This window comes from Gobius niger, assembly GCF_951799975.1.
Source record: "Gobius niger genome assembly, chromosome: 4".
Classification (NCBI taxonomy): domain Eukaryota; kingdom Metazoa; phylum Chordata; class Actinopteri; order Gobiiformes; family Gobiidae; genus Gobius; species Gobius niger.
Window position 1 is genome coordinate 19,446,658 of NC_136855.1, and position 13,954 is coordinate 19,460,611.

A 13,954-nucleotide genomic window follows, 5' to 3' on the forward strand; every position below is an offset into this window, starting at 1 on the left:
GATGTTTTCGTGTGCCTTTGAGTCAGTACTGTGATATTCCACTAGAGGGAGAGAAAACACCACAAACATAGCTTTACACAAAGAAGAAGTGTTCTGATTGCTAACGCTAGCTAAGTAGCAGCTAACGTCAGAGGAATGTAGCTGCCTTGTTTGATTTGTTGACATGAATTGATTTTCCTGGCTGTTGTCGCCAACTCAGTCTTAAAACACGGTAAGTTATATATAGTGACAGACTCTACCTCTTGGGTCATTTCTGTTGTCTTGTTTATATTGTAATTTGTGTGTGCTGCCGACAAGCTAGCCGAGTCCAGTTGTTTTCACAGCTGATTTACCTTATGCTAAAGATATATATTTCTTTCGCCTTGCATCGAGGCTAAAATAAGAATAACTTGACCAACTAGAAATGTCCGTCATTTTGATGAGATAATTACAATACAAGTGTGAGCGATTATAATTAATTGTTTTCATTCCAGAGTTTATTAGCATATAGCTTTGACTGAATCCTAGCTAAATGTGCCATTTCTGTTACAGGTTTGAAGAGTTTTACTTTCGTTATTTTTTTGTGTTGCCTAATACCGTTTTGTATTTCACAGGCTGGGTGTGAGCCATGTATCCCTCCAGCAAATACAGCTCTCGGGGGCCTGCCCTCATCCCGCGGATGAAGATCAAGCATCGTATATACTACATCACCCTTTTCTCTGTGGTGCTGCTGGGACTCATAGCCACCGGGATGTTTCAATTCTGGCCCCACTCCATTGAGTCCTCTGCGGATTGGACAATGGATAAACGCAGTGTTCATGATGCTCCGCTGGTCAGGCTGCCTGTCTCCAGCCCTATCCCTGAGAGGGGCGACCTCAGCTGCCGCATGCACACCTGCTTTGATGTGTACAGATGTGGCTACAATCCTAAAAACAGAATAAAGGTAAACACCGGCCTCCTCCTTACAAACTTTTATTATTTAGATATATGCGTACTGTAATGACACTGAGTACGATGACTCAATCCATTAGTTGAAAAATGCAAGTTGTTCTAACTATCATTAAGAGTATCTTGCCTTTTATTAAATCATCATAATATGGTTCATATGCACGGTCCATGAGCTCAAACATGCACTGAACCAAATGTTGTCACAGTGTCGCTTAGTCTCAAGGTGTTAAATTGAATTGATGCAACTGCTTCACTAATGGTCAACCTTATGTGATATGTTTTTCAAAATGCACCACCTGTGTTCATACTGATCAAATAAAAAGATGATTCATTTGTTGAACTAATAATCTTGCAATATTTTTTAGGTATACATCTACCCACTCCAGAGGTTTGTAGATGAAGTCGGGGTTCCCATCAGCAGCACAGGACTGTCCCGAGAATATAATGACCTGTTGAGTGCCATCTCAGACAGTGACTTTTACACTGATGATGTCAGTAGAGCTTGTCTGTTTATTCCTTCCACTGACGTTCTCAATCAGAATTCATTACGAGTCAGGGAGACGGCACAGGCTCTGGCAATGCTACCCAGGTGATGAACTTTACCACTAGCCAAAAGATTACCTTACACGTCCATGCTACCTTGTTCTATATTAATTTTTTCTTTTGCACAGATGGGACAAAGGCATGAATCATCTGCTTTTTAACATGTTGCCTGGAGGGCCCCCAGATTATAACACGGCTTTGGATGTGCCTAGAGATAGGTAAATGCATTTTATATATAGCCTTTTACGTTGTGGTTTCGTTATGTGCAACATTAATCAGGTTTGTATTGCATTTACGTGTGTCAGCGGTCTCCACCAAACCAGACCACCAAAACAAAAGTTTTGAGCAAGATGACAAAATGAATTTATAAATGATCTGTAACCTGAAGGTGCAGTCATTAGTAAGGATTAAACAACAAGGAGCCGTGGATTACACAGGTTTAATGCACGCCGCAGAGTGCAATTAAACAGCAATGCACGGATAAGTGTAGTAGCATGCTAACGTCTTGAGCAGCTTAAACACTGACTCAGACTGAGGCTCTATTGACATTGCAAACTGACAGTTTTCTGTTACCTCTTGGAAGTCTGAATTCTGAATACTTTATCTTTAGATTTAAGAAATTCCTCCAGCTGGCCTTGGTTTTTTATGGTCTTATCAAAAACAGGTGCTTGCGTTTTCTTTTTGCGTTAACACTGCCAGGCTCTCTCAGGGAAATCCATATTCATTTTATCACTTACAGTTTATTAGACTCGTTTTGTATGTAGCCTCTTCAACTGTTCGGGGCGTAAAGTTGATCATCACAGGCCTCACTTTGTAGGTAAAAAGTCCTGGGTAGTTAATGCGTGGTATGTTGAGCCTTGTACGTCACACCTTTTCAGTATGTTCAATTATTGGCATTCCACACCTTTCTTTTTCCCTTGTCAGGGCTTTGCTTGCTGGTGGTGGTTTCTCCACTTGGACCTACAGACAGGGCTACGATGTCAGTATTCCAGTCTACAGCCCACTTTCAGCTGATGTGGAACTACCAGAGAGACAACCTGGGTGAGAACCTTATGCTCTGATATACAGATGTTGAACGGAGACGTTCTAGGATTATAGCATTGAAATAAAATAAATCTCACAGAAAATATGGTAGTAGTTGAAATTACCTTCATACAATTTAGAATATAATAAACTTTATTGTTCTTTAAGTCTCACCTGTACGGAAGCGTCCTGGTCTCACTTGCGTATGTGTTTTTTTTTCCCTGGTATCACGTTATTTCAAGATAATTTCATACAATATTGTTGTATATGTTCGTACAATATACAGATCACGTTTTTTCATGATATGAAATTATCATGTATTTTAATAATTTTAAAATATCTGGTTATTTCATGAGATCATTACCAACCCAGGTAGCAGTCATGTCTGAGCCAGTTCTGGCTAACGTGATACATGATAATTTCATATCATGAAAAAACGTGATCTGTTTATTGTACAAACATGAAATCATCTTGAAATAATGTGATGCCAGCAAAAAAAATCAACACATACGCAAGTGAGACCAGGACGCTTCCGCACACCTGGGCTCAGCTCTTGTATTACACGGTTTGTGGCGATCAAAACGTTCTTAATCCCTAACATCCTCACGCTTCCTGGTAATACATTTTGGGAGCCGTACCACCACAACAATGCTAACAACATCAGCAAATTGCCTGCTACTAACAACATCAGCAAATTGCCTGCTACTAACACAGCAGCATTGCTACTTCTGGGTTAAAATTGTTCATAATATGATTCATATTGCAGACAGTCGTCTTAAAGGGATATTTCAGGATTTTTGACATAGGGCCTCATTTCCTAGTTATCCAGAGTGTTGCTGATTTCTGGAGATATTTTTTTTGTAATTCAAGCAGTTGAGCAGCATCAGCTTCATGGTTGTATAAGCTACACGGCGGTGGAGTGATCTGCTAGAAAATAGTCCCTCAAAATGCGATCATTCATGTGACGTAAGGTCAGTTTTATTCCAAAAATTATTCTATTCTATCGACACAAACATTTATATGGTTAGTCTGGCGTTTTAAGTGCATTGATGCTTTATGCCCTCATTGGAGTTCGTTCACTAAACAGCTGATCGTTGTTACGTTGCTTTTGGAGCGAGAGCATGTGAACACGAACTGAACTAACACAGAAATAAAATCAGCTGACACCCGAGCGGTCTCGGGTCGGCCCATAAGGTGCTCCAACATGTGTGAAAACAAAGTGAAAGCAATATACCACTAGAGTCATCATAGACTTTGTGGACTGGTGTGAGCGCAACCACCTGTGCTTGAACATCAGTAAGACGAAGGAGATGGTGATCGACTTCACGAGGAAGCCACTACCGCACACACCGCTGAACATCCAGGGGGAGGACATTGAGGAGGTGGACAGTTTCAAGTACTTGGGTGTTCACCTCAACAATAAACTGGACTGGTCCCACAACACCAACTCCCTGTACAAGAAGGGCCAAAGTCGCCTGCACCTTCTGAGGAGACTGAGGTCCTTCGGAGTGAGCAGGCCTCTGCTGAGGACTTTTTATGACTCTGTGGTAGCCTCTGCTCTCCACTACACTGCCGTGTGCTGGGCCCCGAGCAGCACAGAGCGGGACAAGAACAGACTGAACAAGCTGGTCAGGAGGGCCAGCTCCGTCCTGGGCTGCCCCCTGGACTCTGTGGAGGAGGTGAGGGACAGGAGGGTATTAGCCAAGCTCACCTCCATCATAGACAATACCTCCCACCCACTGCACGGGACTGTAGAAGAGCTGAGCAGCTCTCTCAGTGGCAGACTGAGACACCCTCAGTGCAGGACGGAGCGCTACCGCAAAGCCTTCATCCCCACTGCTGTCAGACTGTACAATAAGACTGTAAAGTAACATGTGCAATAATCTCCGTATCAGCTGCACTTTATTAACTCTTCTTCTTGAACGCCGACTGTAACAAGTGAATTTCTCCTTTGTGAGATCAATAAGGGTTTATCTTATCTTATCTTAAAATGCATAGAGTTTAGTCTACGTATAGAGCGAAATCAAGTAAGTAAGTGCTTTTATTTGTCATTATACAACCGTACAACAAAATTAATAATAATAATAATGCATCGGTTTTATATAGCGCTTTTCTGGACACTTACATTGCATTATTCATTCACTCCATACTTGGTGGTAGTAAGCTTCTATTGTAGCCACAGCTGCCCTGGGGTAGACTGACGGAAGCGAGGCAACCAGTCTGCGCCATCGGCCCCTCCGACCACCACCAACCACTTACTCACACACTACATTCGCTAGGCTTCCTGGTGTTACTAAACGGTCTCCCATCCAAGTACCGACCAGGCCCTTCCCTGCTTAGCTTCCAAGGTCTGACGGGATTGGGCATCACAAAGGCGGTATGACCACAAAAAATTGCGTTCAGGTGTTGGATTAGAGCTGAGCCGCTTTTATCAGTCCCTATAACTGATGTTGAACATCTTTGTCAGACTGTCTGACTGTGTTAGCTGGCTGTACACAATATTCCAATGTCATTATAAACAGTTGTCTCTGTCTCTCTCTCTCTCAGACCACGGCGCTACTTTATTCTGTCCTCCCAGACGGCCATTCACAGAGAGTATCGTGCTGAACTTGAACGTCTGAAAGAGGAAAACGGAGAGGCTTTGCTTCTGCTGGACAAATGTAGCAACCTCTCACAAGGAGCAGCTTCTGTCAGAAAACGTTGTTGCAAAGGCCAAGTGTACGACTACCCGCAAATCCTACAGGTGAGGAGAAGACGCATTTTTAGAACCCTGATTTATGTCTTGAGAATAATGTATACTTCAGTTGAATTCAGACGTTTGTATGAAAGTCCTGGTTGTGTTTACCCCACAGGAGTCTTCGTTTTGTGTTGTCCTGCGAGGCGCACGGCTGGGACAAGCCGCTCTGAGCGATGTCCTCCAGGCAGGATGCGTCCCTGTCATCCTCGCAGACTCCTACATTTTGCCATTCTCTGAAGTTCTCGACTGGAAAAGGTACTACTTTGGTCAATTAGTTAGTTTTAAGAAATCCATAATATTCTTGCTCCATCCTTTCTTATTTGTGTATATTTGCTTTAGGGCGTCCGTGGTTATTCCAGAGGAGAAGCTCTCAGAAATGTACACCATCTTAAAAAGTATACCTCACAGACAGGTGGAGGAGATGCAGAGACAGGTACTACACTTTTAACATTAGAGCATGTCATTTATTTATTTATATATTGTCTGTAGTTAATTTAGTCGTTAATCTTGTCTCACTTTTCCTCTGGACAAGCCCTCTACACTGCTTTCCAAATTATTATGCAAATGACATTTTTCTAAGATTTTCTAAATTGTCAACTCAAATGAGAGTCAGCATATTTTTTAAGTCTTTAACTGGTAGAGGATCATTTAAATGTGGTGGAAAAAATTTCCTAGTGATAACAGTATTCTTTTCAAAAATAAATATAGTAAAAACCTCAAAATCCACTGTTCCAAGTTATTATGCAACTCATCGTTTCAATACATTTTAAAGCTCGTAATTAACTGAAAATGGTCATTTGTTGTATTTGTAGCATTAGGAGGTCATACTTACTGAAATCAAAAGCTATTTCAATCAAAAAAATATTAACAGGTCAAGTTATATTTTAACATAGGAGCCCTTGTGTGATAGCAGCTTTAACATTCTTAAATCCATTCAACTTGTGAGTTTTTGTAGAGTTTCTGCTTGGATTTCTTTGCAGGATGTTAGAATAGCCTCCCAGAGCTGCCGTTTGGATGAAAACTGCCTCCCACCCTCATAGAAGTGTTTTTTGTTGAGGCTCCAAAGGTTCTCAATAGGGTTGAGGTCAGGGGAGGAGGGGGTCCACATCATGAGTTTCTCTCCTTTTATGCTCATAGCAGCCAGTGATGCAGAGGTTTTCTTTGCAGTATGACATGGTGCGTTGTCATGCATGAAGAGGATCTTGTTTGTCTTCTTTTTGTAGCATAGAAGACAGTGGTCAGTCAGAAACTCCACATATTTTTCAAAGGTCATTTTCACACCTTCACAGAGCCTAAAAGGGCCTAATGGGGCCGACCAGCTCTCTCACCATGATTCTGGCCCAAAACATGACTCCGCCACCTCTTTACTGACGTCACAGCCTTGTTGGGACATTGTGGTCATTCACCAACCATCCACTACTCCATTGAGTTGACCATCCAGGGCTACACGGTGCTCATCAGTGAACAAGACTGTTTGAAAATGAGTCTTCATGTATTTCTGAGCCACTGCAGCCGTTTCTGTTCATCAGCATTCAATTAACCATTTAGGGGAGGCCCGGATAGAAGGTTTATGCACAACTGCAGCCTCTGGAGGGTCCTACACCTTGATGTTTGGGGGACTCCAGAGGCACCAGCAGCTTCAAATACCTGTATGCTGCTTTGTAGCATCTGTTCTCAAAATCTGATGTGTTTGTCTGGCAGAAACCGTCCATATTGTGCCTTTATCGGCACAAAACGGAGTGTGCTCTGAATCATCCACAGATCTCTTATCTGTATGATGATTAAGCTTAATCTTTCATGAAATATCAAAGGTTTTCATACCTAGACCAAGGCATTCAACTATTTCACACTTTTCATCAGCAGAAAGTCCCTTTTTCTTTCCCATATTGCTTGAAAATGATGATCTGCATAATAAAGTGGAACACCCTTTTCAGCAGTTTTTCCCTTAACTGGGCTTAACCTGACAACTAATAATCCCAGGTCTCTGAGATTTATGTCAGTGATTCATAGAGCCCCGAGACACAATACCATCCATGAGTTTCATTATTATTGCTTTTTTTTTTTACCTTTTTGACACAAAAATCCAATTTGCATAATAATTTGGAACGCAGTGTATAGTACAAGCAGGAAGGAAGAGCCCCTGTACAGCTGCTCCTTGTTGCCTTGTGTCAACTCTGAACCCATTTACCAATTACACTGAGGGTCAGTTCAGGGATTCCATTACGCCCTAAAAGCACAGACGCATTTAAAACATTTTATCAACCATAGAAGAATTTATTTATCTTTTTCTTTTTTTTATTTAGTTAGTTTAAACTTTGGGGTGACCACTAGAGGGCTCAACAGTCTTTAACTTGATTGTGTCCCTGCAGAAACAGAAAGTTTTGCTTGTGCTCAGCACCTTTACAAATGAATTAAAGAAGTTCTCATTTTTTTCAGTGTTGCCCATCAAAGATATTTGTTGTTATTATTTTAAATACATTTCAAATACATATTATATTTTTGTTTGTTTGAAAGACATCAACAACAAAAAATAGTATTGGCTCTTAATTTTTTATTGTGTGTAGCCATCCATAATAGCTTCTGTCCATAGCTCAGCACTTACTAACGTCTGTTTGACAGAACAACATTTAAACTGACAGGGCAGATGGATTATACAGAGTATTGTTTTTTTGCAATCCTTACAAACACATGCATGCATGTAACAACACCATTTTACATTGTGAAAATTCTATTACTGACTGATGGATGACTTAAACATGAGGTCCATCCTCGCTGACGGAAGTGTCTCCACTTCCCTGGTCATAAAAATTCCTGTAGGCACTGGGAGACTGCGGATGGTGCAGAATAACCCCTCAGGCCAGCAAAGTTTTTCTTTAGTGAACTCTCGGGCGGATAAGGAACTTTCATCACTGCCTGATTTATGGGCCGCTGGGAATCCCCTTGAGACCCAAATCTTTTAGGATTTGAGTTATCCGCCCCAATAAAATAAATGCTATTTTGCTTTTTGTTGTAACTCTGGTACATTGTATTGTGTATTGTCCGCAGACAATGCCTTTTTGTTTGGGATTACAAAAGGCTTTTTGAGAAGTTGAACAGACAAATGTTTGGTTATGAAAATGTAGCACAATACTTAACTATCTCCCAGGATGCCGGTTTGGCATTTAAGGAGTTTTTGCAGTATGGCTGGAAGACTTTTGACAGCAGGCGCTGTTGTTTGATGCTTCAGTAGCTGTTATAGGCTCTCTCCTCTGGACTGTCCAATGGAGTAGGAAAGAGGTTAAAGCTTCATCCATGTCATTGTTATGCTTCCAGTTTTCCATTAATGAGACAATTACGCATTACTGCAGTATGTTTACCTAAATATAAATAAAAACTGGTTGTCATGAATTATTTTAGGGACATTATGTCTGCAGCTGAAGTTGTCTGTTAATGACTCCTGTGGTATTTAAAGCATCTTTCCTGTTTGTCTGACCACAGGCTCGATGGTTCTGGGAGGCCTACTTCAGCTCCATGAAGGCAATTGGTTTGACCACTCTACAGATCATCAACGACCGGATATATCCATACGCTGCACGCTCATATGAGCAATGGAACAACCCACCTGTTGTGGTATGTACCTTGACACAAGTGTCGTCTTTAAAACACTCATTTGTCTAATTTATTAGCCCTGTGCCCTCTGTAATTGTTTTAAAAACACATTTAGTGGAGATTGCTCTTGCCCTAAATCTTGACACTGACAGCTCCTCACTGTGGTTTATGCTGAGAGTTCTGAGGCAGTGGTCTGTGTCAGCGTTTGTGAACAGAGGATCCCTGCATGTGGTGAAATGGGTTCCTTCATGTCTGAGTCACTGTGTTTATAAAAAGACCCGTTTGTGGGAAAATGTGCAGCATTTCTTTACTTTTGATTGGGCAAAGTCACTTTTGAACAAAACATTTAGGGCTTAGATTTTGATCACATTAGAAACCTCTTGGAGCAATCCGTCTCAGGTCTGTCCAGCACTGGCAGAGGTTAAGTGGGTCAGGACTTAGACCTTTGGCTGTTGGTGCCTGAATGAGGATGAAGTGTTTGGTGGATGGGCTGCATGAATGGATGGTGAGAAGAACTTACAAGAGCACCAAATAAATCAGGCAGAGCCCCCTCTCTGTAGTGTGTTGTCTGTTGGCTGGTAATTGGAAACAGACTTTTGGGGATTGTTGCTTTAGGAGGGGGTTCAGAAAGGGACAGCTCCTTTTTTTCTTTTTGGCATGTTGTTTTTTGTTTTGTTTTTTAGTGGTGGAGCTTGAGGCATCTCAGGCTTTTGTTGAAATAAAAATTATAATAATGACCAGTGTTGCAGATGAGTAATAATAAATTATGGATAAATTATCCAATATTGGCTCTAGTGTCTGCTCCAGGTTTACATGACATTTTGGGGAGATGTAAAAGTAAAAATAAAAGAATTAATCTTTCTTATGCTGCTTGATGTTCATCACACAAATTATTTTTTCCTCATTAAAAATTACATTTGCAATTGTGTATTTTTCTCATAGTATTTGTGAGTCAGATTGATTTATAAAGTGTTGTTTTGATGTAGCTTTACTCAAATCATTTCCTCTTTAATAACCATGTGACCACAATCTCCTGGAAGTTTCCACTTGACAGTAAATGTTTTATTGGAGCAAAGCAGTGACTGATGTTTTAAACACAGTGCTTCTGTCTGTTGACAGGTGGCCACAAACAAACTTCACTGAGTCTGTGGCCACCTAGAGAACAAGACACTGTTAAATGTGCATTGAGAAATCCTCAGGCCCAGTCTGTGTGAGAGACATAGCAGTAGATAGTGATGTGTATAAAATTAACTGAATTTAGTCTAACCAGTGTTTTCTGCTGTGCAGAAGTGGGCCAGTGTGAACAGCCCTCTGTTCCTGCCCCTCATCCCGCCCCGCGCTCCTGGCTTCACTGCAGTCGTGTTGACCTATGACCGCGTGGAGAGTCTCTTCCGGGTCATCACTGAAATCTCCAAAGTGCCCAGTTTGGCCAAACTGCTCGTGGTGTGGAACAACCAGAACAAGAGCCCCCCTGAAGGTGAGTCAGGTAGAACGGTCAGGGTTTTCATTAATGTCATAGAACTAAACTGTTTAATTAGTCCAAAGACGTGTACGTAGTTTCAGTATTTGGCCTCAGACTATCTATCAGCAGGAGCTGAGTCTCACTGTGGTGTCAGTTGTGTAATGAAGTAGTGAGAAAACTTTGAAGTGGTCCCTTGTGGTTGTGATTTGCCTTTTCATTAGAGGCATCAGCGGCGCCTGGCTGGAGCTTTGTGACCCATTAGAATTAACAAGAGGCCACTGTCAGGTCAGTCAGTTGCCACTTACCCAAAATGATCATAGTGCTAGTGTTTCTACAAGTTATACTTGGACATATTTAACATGTAGATCTACCATTGAGTGAGAGTGCTATTGAGCACTGACTGAGAGCTAAACAAGTTTACTTGTACCTGTGCATAATGACAAATATTTTATTCTCCTAAAATGGTATTCGTCTTTTCTTTTGTCGCTATGGAAATTCGACATAATAAAAGAGTTGACAGCTGCAGTGAGTGAAAGGAGAGACTGAGCGTTTAACATTGCAGTTTTCCTGACAATAGGTTTTGACAGCAGGCCTCAGACATGGTTTGGATGACTAGGAGCTCCTCTCATGGTGTGCCAAGGGCTTTTACACTATTAATGAGGAGACACATTTGTGTATGATCTATCTGTACCGTAGTCCGTGCCATGGACACTACCCAACATCTTTGAAATGTTCCCCTGAAAAACACTGTGTTGATGTCCCTTTGTGAAGAATTGTCGTGTGGTTAAATTTGCACGTGCTTGAGGTTTGTTCAACGATATGAACTCCGGGAGTGTAGTTTACTGCCAGGGCTGCTACAACTGTCCAAGTTGAATGTGATCCTAATCCTATCTTTTGACCCGAGTTCATAAACGTAAAGCCACAATACCAAAATCTTCCTAATCCTTGTGTTGATCGCTCTAGAGACGCTGTGGCCAAAGATTGGTGTTCCTCTGAAAGTGGTGCGCACCAAAGAGAACAAGCTAAGCAACCGCTTCTTTCCCTACGATGAGATTGAGACCGAGGCGGTGCTGGCCATCGACGATGACATCATCATGCTAACATCTGATGAACTGCAGTTTGGATATGAGGTGAAACAACCATTCCTAAACATAAAAATGTGTCTGTTTTCTTCCCATTCTACATCCAGTGGCAGCAAATGTTAGTTGATCCTGAATTTAAAAGCCATTCAAAGGATTACAGCCTGTTCTTATTTTCTGTTTGATGTGTGATAACTGATGACAAGGCCTGAGGTTTTCCATGTCCGCATACCTGCCATGTTCCACTTTGGCCAAGACCGCTCACCTGAATGTGTTTAGAAACCATTTAATAAAATTGGGTTCAGTTTAAAGATAATTACACCAATTTAAAGGAGCTGTCCGCCTGTACGGATGACAGGCTTCTGCAGTGGTGTCGGAACAGTAACCAATCATGCAGGTGCAGTTTCACTATCATGTTTTAATGCAGCGTTTCATCTCTAGGTTTGGAGGGAGTTCCCTGACAGACTGGTGGGCTATCCAGGCCGCTTACACCTCTGGGACCATGAAATGGGAAAGTGGAAGTATGAATCTGAGTGGACCAATGAAGTTTCCATGGTGTTGACAGGAGCAGCGTTCTATCACAAGGTAAATTCAAGTTTGCTGAGATTGTTGAACTTTTACGTGATTTTTTTTTTTTGATTTTTTGTTATACATTGTTAAATTGAAATTCAGCCTGTTTGATAACACTTCACATTTTTGTTTCAGTACTTCAATTACTTGTACACGTACAAGATGCCAGGAGACATAAAGAACTGGGTGGATGCGCATATGAACTGCGAAGACATTGCCATGAATTTCTTGGTGGCAAACATCACCGGGAAAGCCCCCATAAAGGTACTCGTCTGGTGTTGTGACTGTTTTAGGTTCACAGGCTGACAGAGCAGAATCTCTGGCCCAGATCAGATCGCACCCTTTGCCTTGACTGGACCCCCTCCCATCGGCCCCTTCACCCAGGTGCAGGGGCCCGGGCCTGGCCTTAACCTTCCTTATCTGCATGTCACTCACTGGCACTCCCCTCCAACAGTGTTTTTCTAAGCTCGCATGCACTCACACCTTGCCATCAAATCACAAGCCACACTCTTCCCTCTGGTTTCATTGGCGCTTGTGTTGAAGGACATGAGTACCCCTTGAGACTTTAAGGTTGCTGTTGATATCCTCTAAAAAAAAAAATATGACCACTTACACAATGTTTTTGCGTGCAGGTGACCCCCAGAAAGAAATTCAAGTGTCCGGAATGCACTGCCATTGACGGGTTGTCACTGGATCAAACTCACATGGTCGAGAGGTAAGGTTTAGAAGTGAAGTGTATCTCAAATGTTGGGACTAACACGCCAAGTGACGTTTCGGGCTGTCCTTTTGTCACAGATCTGAATGCATCAACAAGTTTGCCTCCGTTTTTGGCACGATGCCCCTGAAGGTGGTGGAGCATCGCGCTGACCCAGTCCTCTACAAAGACGACTTCCCAGAGAAGCTCAAGAGCTTTCCCAACATTGGCAGCCTCTGAACAGAACGGCCTGCAGCGCCTCTGCACCTCGTTCATAAATTCGAGTTATTTTACCTCACACAGAAACGTTCCATGCATTTTACATTATTTACAGATTGCAATATTTCAGTTCGCAGTCTGTTGTTTTCTACAGAGCGGCTCAAAAGGTCACTATCACTTTCACAGCACTATCTTCAGAATTGTATTGAAAGTAAATGGATAAAACACTGGGGAATTCTGCTATCAAGACAGTGTATAGTGTATATACAGAATATAGAGTATTAAAAAAGTTGCTGTAAAAAGATAATTTATTATGTTGTTCCTTTACTGGTGAAGCATTTATTTACAAACTCTGGGTTTTTAGCTGTTCTACACCGAATGCAAAAGTCACGGTTCTCAAGTGAATTCTTTTTACAACCTTACCCTACCCATATTGATCTGCAACAAACTAGGTCACACTACATACAAACCTGGGTCCATGAATTGTAAATTAGGCTTGAACTACTTTTGCTAATCAACAGGATTTTTTTTTATGTGTAAAGGATGTTTTTTTCTGTAGAGGGGCAGCTTTGGTTAAACACTACATTGATCCAACCGTAATCATTTGTTTTGTTTGTTTTTGTCATTTCATATGTAAATTAATTTGCCTTTCTTTGTGTGTGTGTGTTTTTTTTTTATTTGTTTCTACATCTGTGTTGATACATTTACTTCTTAGGTTTGGCTTGAGTTTTTGTTTTTCCCTTTCATTAACATGTTTAACGCGGTGTGTCTCCTGAACTTGGGAGCATTAATAGTGTACATATTTATTATTTTATATTGTGTACATGATAAATAAATTTTAAAATATGAAACAGTTGTGTGGTGTTTAATAGGCCTACATTCCACTTGAGACACAAAGTCCAGCTACTCAGATCAGTCAATGCAGATCAGTCAGTTCATATTCATGTTTTTGTACCCACATCTTTTAAATAAACCAATAAAGATGACTGCGACTTCATGCATTACAGAATTTTTGCACCAGTAAAATAGTTGTTCACAAGTGGAGTGTCTTCACTTCATGAAAGTCACATCTTCAAAGTGGGAAGTGGTCTCATAATGCTAATACAAATGTT

The 13,954-nt window shown here is 41.4% G+C and overlaps 1 protein-coding gene across 1 annotated transcript; it reads left to right on the forward strand.

The window, feature by feature from the left end:
* Positions 1–97: 97 nt before the first annotated feature.
* Positions 98–13,454, forward strand: ext2 (exostosin glycosyltransferase 2). Its single transcript, XM_079554582.1, has 15 exons — positions 98–211; positions 594–922; positions 1,293–1,516; positions 1,599–1,688; positions 2,395–2,511; positions 5,041–5,236; positions 5,346–5,485; positions 5,570–5,663; positions 8,708–8,839; positions 10,106–10,295; positions 11,244–11,410; positions 11,801–11,944; positions 12,065–12,193; positions 12,562–12,644; positions 12,725–13,454. Exons 2-15 carry the CDS (start codon positions 608–610, stop codon positions 12,861–12,863), a joined length of 2,160 nt encoding a protein of 719 aa, XP_079410708.1. The 5' UTR covers positions 98–211; positions 594–607; the 3' UTR covers positions 12,864–13,454.
* Positions 13,455–13,954: the final 500 nt, after the last annotated feature.

Coding starts and splice junctions, on each gene's coding strand:
- ext2 (XM_079554582.1), top strand. CDS start 608: ATGTATCCCTCCAGCAAATACAGCTCTCGGGGGCCTGCCCTCATCCCG. Junction 1,689..2,394: donor TTGGATGTGCCTAGAGATAG/GTAAATGCATTT, acceptor TTCCCTTGTCAG/GGCTTTGCTTGCTGGTGGTG. Junction 11,945..12,064: donor GAGCAGCGTTCTATCACAAG/GTAAATTCAAGT, acceptor TTTTTGTTTCAG/TACTTCAATTACTTGTACAC.